The sequence below is a fragment of the Acomys minous genome, assembly GCF_964271855.1.
Source record: "Acomys minous genome assembly, chromosome: 10".
NCBI lineage: Eukaryota > Metazoa > Chordata > Mammalia > Rodentia > Muridae > Acomys > Acomys minous.
Genome location: NC_140491.1, coordinates 99,848,928 through 99,861,625, shown reverse-complemented (window position 1 = coordinate 99,861,625; position 12,698 = coordinate 99,848,928). Strand labels below are relative to the sequence as shown.

The 12,698-nt window shown below is 39.3% G+C and overlaps 1 protein-coding gene across 4 annotated transcripts in view; it reads left to right on the top strand.

The window, feature by feature from the left end:
* The window catches only part of GRB14 (growth factor receptor bound protein 14), a 103,991-nt gene extending 93,001 nt beyond the window's left edge, over positions 1-10,990 (top strand). For 3 of the 4 annotated variants that reach the window (XM_084800059.1, XM_084800061.1, XM_084800062.1), the window contains 6 exons: positions 367-447; positions 6,730-6,846; positions 6,942-7,014; positions 7,145-7,232; positions 9,409-9,502; positions 10,619-10,990. In XM_084800059.1, coding sequence (XP_084656185.1) covers positions 367-447; positions 6,730-6,846; positions 6,942-7,014; positions 7,145-7,232; positions 9,409-9,502; positions 10,619-10,765 — 600 coding nt within the window. In that variant the 3' untranslated portion in view covers positions 10,766-10,990. The other variant, XM_084800060.1, reaches the window with a different exon arrangement.
* Positions 10,991-12,698: the final 1,708 nt, after the last annotated feature.

Sequence of the window (12,698 nt, the reverse complement as noted above, 5' to 3'; positions counted from 1 at the left end):
GTGTGGGTGTCTCTGACTCTTTCCCCTGTCCTCAGGACCCTTTTTCTCCTACTGGGCTGCCTTGCCCAGCCTTAATATGAGGCTTTGTGCCTGGTCTTACCGTATCTTGTACTGTGTTAAGCTGACGTCCCTGAGAGGCCTGTTCTTTTCTGGGAGGGGGGGGTGGTGGGTGGATTTTGGGGAGCGGGGAAGTGGTGGGAAACTGGGAGGAGGAAGGAGGGGATGTATGTATAAGGGAAGAATAAATGAAAGTTAGAAAGAAAAAATAATTTTAATTTTTATACTGATAATATATAAGTAATAAAAGTGTTAATATTCAATGAGTTGGTATCTTGAGAGTATTTTTTTTTTCTGTCTGTTCTGTAGTATGGCATGCAGCTCTACCAGAATTATATGCACCCATATCAAGGTAGAAGTGGCTACAGTTCCCAGAGCATGTCACCCATGGTAAGGACCAAGGTTTTCAATCTGGTCTCTATAATTACATTATTTACTGCTGAATTACACTAAACATATAATGCCTTTATACTTTGCCTTGTGGTCAAGTACAGTAATTCTGCAACATTTTCATGTAATGTTATAAAGAAGTTGTGTTTTGTATTGGTTCAGTTTCTGTAATTAAAAAATAAAACACAGAAAAAACAGGAAGCATTCAATGAAAGCCAATATGTTTATGTGTTAATGTAAAAAGAATTGAAAGACTCATGTGACCCTATTAATGCCATTATGACATGTGAAGATTAGGTCATAATAAGATAATGTGCAAAATATTTTTTTCTTGGCGCTATGTGGGTTATGCCTAAACAACTATTGGTTTGGGTTGTACAGTTATAAACTTCTTTCAATATTAATTTAATATTGTTATTGCCAAGTAACATAGTTACTTAGAAATTTGAAGGTACATTATAAATATCTAGGCTTTTCTGTGTTTTGACTTTTTATTAATAATTTTTTTGTAGGTTTTAGGCCCTTAAAAAGCCAGATGCCTTTCAGGAAACCACAAAACTGGAAGCTAAAGTCTAGGCCATGCATGACATCAGGACAGAACTGCTTCTCCAACTGTCCCTTGGATACTTGTTTGCAGATACACACAGACACATGTTTTGTGCTTTCTCTAGAACTTAATTTCAGTTTCCTGTACATGAACACAAACTCTTTATTTCTCATATAAAGTTTGCGTTCTGCTCCTTTTGCTGTGCTCCCTGATGTTGAGTGCGTTCAAAATTCAAACATATGTGCCCATGGTACGAATTAGCCAGTGTACATTTTGAAATATGCATTTCCACTGAGGTTAAAATACATTTTTCATGGCTGTGACCAAAAAAGGGTACAGGTGTCTCCCATGTCAGGTAGCAGATGAAATGCCCCATTCTAGGAATGAGGCATGAAATGATGCTGATTGTGGTGCCTGGTAGAACTGCAGAGAAAAGCCACCCCAATTCTGTAGTTATGTTCCTTTGACTGCTAAAAAAAAATAAATAAATAACTTTTCATATTCTTACAAGCCTTAAAATAAGAAAATAAGCAATATAATGAATTTTATAGACACAATCTCTTTAACGTGGATGTTTTCACAGTTTGTCAGCTTTCTTTTATCTTTCAATCCACATGTATATAAAAAGCATAATGAATTTTATTATCTTAATCCTTTCCTAAATCCCTCCAAATTTCTTTTAAAGTCTGAAGTGATTAGGACGAGTGTGTTAACAGCAACTAAGTATTTGGAAGCAATTATTGTTTAATATCCTTTTAGTCATAGGACAATGCTGTAGTCAAACTCCTTTTGCAGTTTCATCACTGTCATTAGCATTCAACTATGGGGGTCACTGCTACCTTTGTCTGTTGAAATGGTGTAATACGGGAATTTGCACACTATGGGGACCTACAGCTGGTGGTTAAGGTGTCTGTGAGATTTTAGTTACAGTGCTAATTGATCACTATATATAGGAAGGCAAACCCCATAAATTACTCTTGTTCAGCATGGTGACTAAGGAAGGAGAGAGGTTCAGGTCCTCAGGTGTGGAAAGGACCCCCTGTTCATGAGGTGGGGGGTGGGGTGGGGTTATGATCAGAAAGGGCAGTGTTTAAGGCTTTTATGTATGTGGTTTTTAATTCCTGTGGTGGAAACTTAGAAGATGTGGAAGGCGTTTTGTTTATTTATAGGCAGCTGTGGTGCATCCCACCTTTCTACATTTTTATGGAAACATTAGAGGCTTAATAGATGCCAGGCCCTGTGCCCAGTCTTAGCTGCTTTTCATTCAGGGGCTACTTATAGGAAGTCTTGTGTAAAAGATACACATTTAAAGGCATATGCTATAATTCTTTTCACATTATGAAACGTGAACATTTCATTCACCGTAATGAACATCATTGCTGTAAAGCTGCATATAGCTACCCCTCATTGGCTCTGAGATGAGAATCTGCAGCAGCCATTTCAGAGGCCAAACATACCTGGTTCTTTACAGGGCCAAAGTAAGGATTCCTGTGAGTAGGGCCTGTTGATAGGGCCCTAGCTGAAATGAGGAGACAGGGGAAATCCACCTGTGTCCCTTCTGTTCTCCACTTCTGACCCTGACCTGCACATTCTACACATTCTTCCCTGTACTTCCTACTTTGTGGTCAATAAAAGAATCTTAGAGGAGACACAGCACGCCAGTTCCCCCTTTCACCATAAGCTGTCTGCATGACTTTGGCTACTCACTGGTTTCCTACTGTGCTAGATAAAGGGATTACTGTATAAGTCTTTGAGGACTCTCATATCTCTACTGTCCTGTGGCTCTGTAGGAAGGAGCTGAAGTGACAACACAGGAGAAATTCTGTGCCCTCTTTGCAACGAGGGGCCTACAAAATTACCCAGCTCCTTCGGATGAGATGGTGGATTGTGGCTACGATGTGCCTGGTAGTTAAAACTCCTAGAGTGACAGGCACAGTATGCAAACTGCACTATGAGAGGGTGCATCTGATTTCAAAATGTGAGTTGTAAAACCCGTGTTAGTCCCAGGCCTCTCGTTCTTTGGAATGAAAGCAAGGCTGTTGCAGTCGTGGACTGTTTCTTGGGGGGGGGGGGGAACGTCTCATGCATCGCCCAAGAGGAGTGTGTGAGAAAAGGAGGCAACTATTTGAGAAACCCAACCAGTTCTGAACGTTATCAGCATTGCTTTCCTGTGTGAGGGAAATCGAGCTGAAAATGACCTTTCCAGTCTGTCAAACTCTGCTTTGCCTCTATTTCTTTGTCCACTAAAGGTAAACTATTAATTTTTCATCCACCAACTGCCATTCAGTAGAAACCATTTGCTGTATTACTGTTCTCCCACGGTGTAGTTACCATAGCAAATAAAAGTGTTCCCCGCGTGTCTTACAGTCTCCTTGCATTTGCCAGATAATTAAGAACATGGGATCTTGTTTTACATCCTTGCCTGCCATATTGTGGGGGAAGAAAAAAAAAAAAAACAACCTGATTGTGTTTCTGTCTCTTGCCTAACATCATTTTTATGTTATCAGGAACTTGAGAGGGCAGAACCCATCTTGGCATGTGGAGGTAGAGATATTATAAGGATCAAGCTATCATCAGGATCGAGGCCAGTTACTCTGTGGTTGGGGCAGGTGGATGATTTTCATTAAGGTCGGGTCCACAGCCCAGCACAGAAGATCACCGGGTGAGAAGGGCAAACTAAAGTGTGACAGCAAATAGAGATTACAGAGACAGCATCTGGCAGAAAAGAGCAGCTGTCAGTAATCAAAAGTCCTGCAACAAACCGGAGATTGCATGCGGGCCTCAGGAGTAGAGGCGAGCCGTAATAAGACTGCAGCTCCTCTCACATGTCTTGAAGAGAAAATATCAGATGCTAATAAGTAGGGGTATGTGATGCAGTGATAAAGGAACCCTAAATTTTTTTCCTGTGGATAAAAGCTTTGCTTGAAGCTCACATGTGATCACCGTCAGTTGGCTGACTCCTTAGAGGAGTAAGAAATGGCAGTCTCCGAAGGTCCCCACATGCAGCCTGGCTGGACTTTACCGTCATCACCCCACTCTGGCTTTCATCCTTCCAATAGTTAATGGAGAATAACTTAAGTATTTCCATTTTGTGCTGTTTTCTTTGGGAAAGTTTTATATCATTTTCTCGACTTATGCAAACTCTTGACTAGAGAGTTTGACAACTATTTCTCTTTTCTGGATTCTTGACTTTGAGGGGCGACATACTTTTAAGAGATTTAGTGCAAAATAAAAAAAAACCTCCCAACATGAAACTAAGATAAAAGCATTGGTTGATTTATTTCAGAGAATATGAAAAAAAGAAGAATTAACAAAAAAACCCAATGGCCTTTTCATTCATTTATGGCAGAGTCTTCATTCTGTGGCGCCATCTGTATGTACTTCAGTCTCATGTTCATAGTTTCCACTTTTCCATGTGTCTTCTCACAAGAGAAAATGATGATGCATTAAACATAAACATTTCTGTCTTATGGAAATATCTGAATTACTATTCCACTAAATTTTTACTTTCTGAGTAAAACCAGAATCAAGGCACTAAATCTTAAAAATAGATGTTCAAAAGCAAAGATGTTAAAGGTTTTTTCCATTGTAAAACACAAGTACTTTTATTGAACAACTATGATATATTTTTAGAAATTTAACACACAATGATAAAAAACAAGTATCTCAGTACGTTAAAATTCATGATGTTGTACTCTATGGGCTTGGGGGACAGTAAATCACTATTTCCTGGAATTCCCACAAGTTTCAAAATTGTGTTTATTTTAAGGGTATTTCTAATAATCATTACACTATTATATTTTAATAGCTAAATTTATGGTTAAAGAATATTTCCATTAAAAATTAGTAGTAAAAATAAAATATGAATACCAATTCTAAGTATATATGCCTTGACCTAATTACATCTTACATAGCTATGGGGTTTTTAAGATAGCTTTTTATTGATTCTTTGTGAATTTCACATAATGCACCCCAGTCCTACTCATCTCCCCATCTCTTCATATTTGCCCTCCTCCCTTGCAACCTTCCTTCCCGCAAACAATAAACCAACCAAAGCATAGAAAACATCTCATTGTGGAAGCTGTATTGTGTGTCAGTGTGACCCTCAGTGTACCCTTTTGTGGGCCCCACACCTTGACTGGACATCACAATAGAGCTGGCTGTGGTGGCATGGATGCAGGTGAGCTGGCCTGATGGGCACGAGAGTGGGAGAGCTCGCCCTGTCTCTTGCTGACTGCAGCATTGAATGAGCTAGCTGGGGCACTGCTGGAGAGCTTGTCCTGGTGGTGTGGATGCAGGGGAGCTAGTGGGCTGATCAACTCAGCTACTACCCAGGTCCAGGGCTTTGGGCTGGCCTACCCCAGCATCTACCCCATCTATGAACTGTTGGAGTGTGTGCAGGAGAAGGAGCTCCCTGACTCAGGGCAACAAGAGGCCATCTGAGAGGAGTCCTGGTCAGAATCCAGTACTGACAGTGTAGCAGAAGCCAGAGACCTCGAATCACACCAATGACTCATTGCAATGAACATTTGCAAATAAAGATGTGTGGAGAAAAGGGCAACCTGTGGGACAGCTATGACTTTTAGAAAGAGCTATTCCAGGCCAGAGAGATGCCTCAGGCATTAAGAGCACTGTCTGCTTTCAATCGGGCCTAGGTTTGATTCTTAAAACCTGCACGATGATGACCCCCCCCCCCCCCCGCCCCAAATCCTAACTCCAGTTCTGAGGAAGCCAGTCTCCTCTTCTGACCTTCTCAGGCACTACATGTGTGTTGCAAAGACATAAATGCAGACAAAACACACAAAACAATAGGCTATTTCATAAGTAGTTGCACTGGACATTTAATTGACAAATCTTAAAGCTTAGAAAGGTGAACTAGTGGATCATTCTTAACAAAGACAGTTATTCTTTGCTCAGGAGTCATTTTGCCATCTTCCTAGAAAGCATAAAGAAACCCATCCATTCGGCATTTCCTTCAGTTTTCTTGACAGATAACCACTGGACCAATGAGTGTTAACTCACCATTTCACCTCTTCTGCAGGTTTTAACTTTTAAGATTCTGATTAGCCACACTTGGAATCCTGTAGGAGGCATTTCTTAGAGAAAGCGTTGGAGGAAGCAGACTTACTAAACACGTGGGCCTATTTTCTCCAAAGAAAGAAAATGACTGACGCCTGGTCACCCGGAAGGCTGGAATGGATGTTGTCTAGTGACCTGTGATCTTTCTGCTGTCCTATGGAGCCAACCCTCCTGAATCCCCCAATATCCTGAGCTTAGTCTCTCAGGGAACAGAACCCACCCTTATGAAAGAGTCCCATGTTCTTTGCACTGTTGATCAACTCAATAGAACCGATTTTTGTTGAAACGGTCACAGATGCTTTGCTACTTTGCAAGGGCGTTTCCACGTAGCCATGCCTAAAGCTTTGCTGTGATGGTTGATTGTCATTTGGTAACCTCTTTCCAAAGTGTTACCGTGCTTAGCTGTGTAAGAGAAATAAACCATGAGGTCAGACCCTGCCAGTTTTGACCCAGTGCCTGCTAAAGTGGTACTGACTTGGGTTTTATTCTCCACCTTGCATGTATTGCCTCCCTGCTGGGCATGACACTTGAAGTGTCCCTGATAGGATCCCCATCTAGAGTTGACACATATGGCCGGGAAAACATTGAATCTCATTGGTAAAATATATATTGATCGTGCAAATGTTTCTTTCTCTATTGTGTGTATTTTTTTTCAGAGAAGCATATCGGAGAATTCTCTCGTAGCCATGGACTTCTCAGGACAGGAGAGCAGAGTCATAGACAACCCCACTGAAGCTCTTTCGGTTGCTGTTGAGGAGGGACTCGCGTGGAGGGTACCAATAGCTTCGTTTTTTTCCTCAAGTGTTGATGATTTGAGTCATTTTTACCCAAGAGGTTGAGTTTTATTTTTGTTCCTTTCCTTGCTCAGAAAAAAGGATGTTTACGCCTGGGGAATCACGGTAGCCCCACTGCCCCGTCTCAGAGCTCTGCTGTGAACATGGGTACGTGTGCTCTCACATTAACCAGGTGATGGAAAATCAGTTCCCTCGTCTGTGGTCACATGGGACAGGATGGGGATTGCATACAGTGAAGAGCCGTGATTACATCAGAGAAACCTTTGTCCTTCTACAGCTATCCATCGGTCCCAGCCGTGGTTTCACCACAGAATCTCTCGCGATGAAGCTCAGCAGCTGATTGCCCGGCAGGGGCCTGTGGATGGGTAAGTTTGGTATTTGCACTTTGAGTGATCATGTTTGGATTTTCTCCCCTATGAATGATAATTACTTAGCAATATTTTAATGTTGGCTTACCTATGTGCTACATGCGTGGTCGTCAGTGTATTCTATCAGTGTTTACTATTGGTACATAAATAACCAAACAACAGGATACTTTATTTTGGACCAATGAGCATTAATAGCCATTTTGTTTGTATGAATTCTATCATCTCTGACACCAATGTATGAATGAGGATAGCCAAATCTGTTTGAGGTTTCAGCGCTTTGGTTTGCATATATAATAGATATGATCCAAATATATTTCATAGCATGATGTTGCCCTAAATTGGTTTTCCCCAATGATTTATTTATGTATTATGTTTACAGTGCTCTGCCTACATACATGTATACCTGTATGTCAGAAGAGGGCATTAGATCACATTACAGATTCTTGTGAGCCACCATCTGGTTGCTGGGAATTGAATTCAGGACCTCTGGAAGAGCACTCAGTGCTCTTAACCTCTGAGCCATGTCTCCAGCTCCTTGCAACATATATTAATTGAGAAACTTTTTCTTGTATATTTTGAATTCTTGCCTCATTTAATATCTTCATTGCTATTTCTCTGAAATAATGTGTACCTATAAAATTACTTTTTGGTGATCATTTCTGATAGGTATATTAGAGTATAAAATGAATTATGGAACATTTATAATCAGCCTTTTCTGTTTCATTTGGTATATTTCATCCACTTAGTATAAATTCCAGCCAGATTTCCTCATCAAATGCAGAATAAGTGAGGGGGTTGTGTTGGTATTTGAAGAAGAAAGAAAGCAGGCCCGTTTAAACAAGTGCTGTTCACATGTTGTATCTGCAAAGATTGGCTTAAGATGTTAACGACATTGAGCTCTTTTTGATACTGATGCTTAGATAAAGATGCACATTTGCACAATCCATTAGGCTCCATGTAGACATGTGACTGTTTCTCTACATCAAGCAAAGTCCTTGTGGTTATAAATTTGATGAATTGTAGACTTACTTAAAAGAGACCAAGAAATAAAATAAATGATAAGTACTTACATAAGTGTTTTAGAGGATTACAATTCCCTGACTTTTGGTGTCCAGCATTTGTAAATTAAGGGAAATAATTGAATAAGGAATAACGCATGTTTCTTTAAACATTTTTGTTCTTCTTTATTTCTTTGCAAAGATGCGATGGCGCCAAGCAGCCCACTAGGTGGTAGTGCTGATCTTCTTGGGATGAGAAGAGAACTACATCTTTCTTCACCACTGAAATGCCCTTTTGCCCCATCCCCCAGTGATGTAATCACTGATTCTCACACAGGACACATGAAATGGATGCTCTCAGCAGACACTGGCTGCCTCTTTGCCCAGGCACAGTGAGATTAGTATTGGAGTCAGCATAGGGACATTTACACAGTGTGCTTGCCAATAATTAATACAAACCAGGTTTTGCACAGCACTGCCAGTAAATTCAGATCCCTGCCTGGTAGTGTTTTCTCCTTAGGTCATTAGGCCTCATCTTCCTTGTCTAGCCTGACATTATAAAGGTTTTCTGCTGGACTCTTCAAGGTTAAAGTGCACATTGTTTTGGGTGTTTCTTTTACTTAAGGCATCTTTATCTAAACGTTTCACAAACAATTTCGAGATTTATTTGTTATACTATAATCATTTCCTATTACTTAAGTCCATAGTGGTAGAAACAAGAGGACCCACTACCGAAGAAAGCTAAAACTATTTCATTCCAAATAATTTCCTCCTTTCAGGGGCCTGTCGTGCCCCGTCAGTGAAAATAGCGATGTTCATTCTCTGTGATGGATAGCTATGGGAAAGTACCTAGTTTTTCTCAGTGAGAAAAGGACAAAGCAGTAATTATTGATGTCACTTTAACATTATATTGGCAGTTGTGAGTACACAACCTGACGAAAGGTTGTGTATTCACCATTCTACATTCCATTAGTGTAATGATAGTTTTGGGTTTACAGTATAAATTTATTACCTGCTGTTTGCCAAGCTAGCTAGTCTTACCCATTGGCCACTTAATTAAGGAGGCCCTGACTATACCATTTGTATGTATGCTTTCTTGCATTTGTACTCTATGTATATTTCTATTAAATCTCAGTATATAGAGAAACAAGATAAAACTCCTTCTTTCTTTTTAGAGTTTTCTTGGTACGGGATAGTCAGAGTAACCCCAGAACTTTTGTACTGTCAATGAGTCATGGACAAAAGATAAAACACTTTCAAATTATACCCGTAAGTAACTGTGACTTCAGGTTTGTGTATTGGAGATGTTCTTAATGCATATGCTTTGGAAAACATTGGTTTTCTTTTGTTCCTTTTATTAAATAGAATTTGGGAGCTTGTGCTTTGACTAGAGTTAACTTTGGCAGAAATGGCTTTATGAGCCTGAATTAATATAAGAAATACAGGAATTGTAAAAATTAAATTTCCCCCCTTTCCACGAAATATGATTTAGCAATATTGCATAGACCTCATGCCACCTATTGTTAAAGGCCACTAAAAAGGCCTTCTCCTGAATGCCACTAACAGATTTTAAAAATCAATGCTTAAAAGCCCCTTGTGCCTTCTCCCTCCTCTCAAAAAAAATATATGCTTCTGCTGATGTTTCCTGCTACGTTCTCTATAGCTGCGATGGAATCACAGGAGCTGCATAACTAGTGGGCACTTAAATAATCTTTTAAAAATATTTAGCATAGGTTGCTTCGATGTTTCTCTTGCATTGCTGCTGTGTGTCTGTCTGTGTTCATGTTTCTGTGTGAACACTGGAATCCTACAGAGTAGCAGAGGTGTGGTTCATCTTTAGGAAGGTGTTTCGTTGGACTGCCAGAGTGCCCGCGATTGCTCTTGAGAGGCCTCTTTCTGGATTATTCCAACAGCTGTCTAAAGTGTCCTCCTTGCTTCTTTAACTATTTTTATTATGTGGTCAGTGACCCCAGCAAGTAGGAAGTGATTATTTTATTTTAAGTGGAAACAACTCTAAGTGAAAACATTGCAGTTTTCCACTTGGTAAAGAGTACAGAATCCTCACTGCAGGTAGGCAGTAGCTGTGCTATCCTAACTCTGCAGAAAACTGGGAAAATTAAGAGAGAAAGAGCCAGATTGCTTAATCAAAGAGTAGATACTGCTTTTAGGTGCAAGTGATATTACTAGGGCGAGTAACCATGATGCTGTTTCCATTGTCTTTAGTTTTATATACTTGTTGATTTAAGCTTATAAAAACATAGTATATAGAAGACTGTACTTGCTGTTCTGGGCAGTTTATCCCTTTATTATTATTATTATTCTAACTTTTTGCTTATTTGTTCTTTAGTTTTTCCTTTTACTGGTTTATTGCTTTTCCTCTTGAAGGTGGAAGATGATGGTGAGATGTTCCACACTCTGGATGAAGGCCATACAAAGTTCACAGACCTCATCCAGCTGGTGGAGTTCTACCAGCTCAACAAGGGAGTCCTTCCTTGCAAGCTGAAGCATTACTGCACTAGGATGGCTCTCTAGCCAAATTGACTGTGACTCTTTAAACTATAGAAGAAAAAGGATGCAAAGAAGAATCTTTAAAGAAAGAGATCACAAGGCTGAAAATGAATCGTGGTGAAAAGAATATTTCACCTGTGGGTTACAAAAAGAGGTCATGCATTGCAAATTAGCGAAGACTTGGATTCATATTATACTCATTGCTCAAAATTTATTAGTTAAAATTAAACCTTAGTTTAAAAAAACAGACTTGCTTGTATTCTTGTGTAACTTTACACTAATACAATATTTTGTTTAATGTGAAACTTTAGCACTGACTAGTCTTTAGTGGCTACAGAATTCACACCATGAAATATGAAAGAGAAACTGGGGGTAGATACACAGGCCTTGGGAGGACATACGTATAGCATCAGCACAGATCAGCAAAGACACAATGGTCATGAGTTCAAGGCCCAACTGTGCTATGTAGTGAGACACTGTCTCAGAGAATAAGGCATTGGATGTAGCCAAGTGGTTCTGCCTTTGACTGAAAGTCAGAGTTTGGTCCTCAACACAGCCAAAAGCAAAAAAACAAAAACTGATTCAGAAAGATCCTTTCCACACTGTATTTCAGCTGTGCTACTTAAAAATATTAAAAAGTATGGTAAAAGCTTGAGTTAAATGAAACTGCCTACACCTTGTTGATATAAACTAATTTTGAACTACGTGTATATCTGAGTATAACATAACAACAACAACAAAACAAAACAAACAAAAACAACCAAATCACATTGCTAAGTAGTAGCTAAATTATTTTTAGGAAAATTTACTTTTGTGATAATTTATGATGTTTTAAAGTCACCCAGTTACACACTCTCTTCCAGTAGTGTTTCCTTAGTTGCATACTATTGAAGTGTTGTCATTCATTCTTTTTGCTTGGGTGGAAAGATTTATCTTTAAGAATCTAATCAAAATGTATGAAAGGTCGCCAAAATTACCATGTGCCTCAAGACATATAATCTATGGTTCTGTGAATGACCACCTCAGGCTTTCACACTTCTCTCATGTTCTGGTTTGCAGAGAGCTCTATATCTCTATAGATAAACCTGTTTCCTTCTCAGTGTGTTTTCCTTTAGCTTCTTACTGTGGTAGCTAATCAGTTTGCAAACTTAAGACACCAAGACAGTAGCTCCATAGCATCATCATCTTGGGGAACTTTCTGGAAAGAAGACAGCCCTTCCTCCTCCCCTTCCCCTTCCTCCTCCCTTTCCTCCTCCCCTGTCTTCTGTCTCCTTTGTTTCTTTCTGTTTCTGTAACTATTATTCCCCTTTTGCAGGAATGATAATACTTGTTTTTTTTTTAAATGAAGAGAAACAAAACACCAGGAAATATTAATAAATCTTTTTTCCCCTAAGTGACCTTTGTAACATCACCATGGGAAAGTTAAAATTTTTCTTTAAAAATATGTCAGAAGTGCCTACTTTAATCTTAGACAATAGTGATGTATTTTGGTAATGGAGCATAGAAAATATTTCCAAGATGGTAATAAAATCAATCATTACTGAGAAATAATTATTGGTTGAATTTTAAAATGTCCAACTTACTGCAGCATTGCAAGCTTAACTCTTGAACTACCTAAAACACAGGCTATTCATCTTTTTAAAAAAAATCCCATCTGGTCTCTATGAAGACTTAGAGATACAGGACAGGATCTTCAAGCCTATCAGTCCCTCTTCACTTTCCAGAACAGGTCTGAGGAGATCTGATTTATTTCCAATTTATAAAGACACTTTGTGTTTTGAGTTAGAGTGCCTTTTACCATTTTGAACACAGCCAAGTATGTTGTTTGCAATACTAAACTCTAATCAATTGACCAATTTGTGTTTGTCTTTGTTATTTATGTACTCTGACTGCATTCATAATCTACAGACAGTGTAAGTCAAAAAATGACTGAGGAAAGGTTGGTGAAGGGAAATCG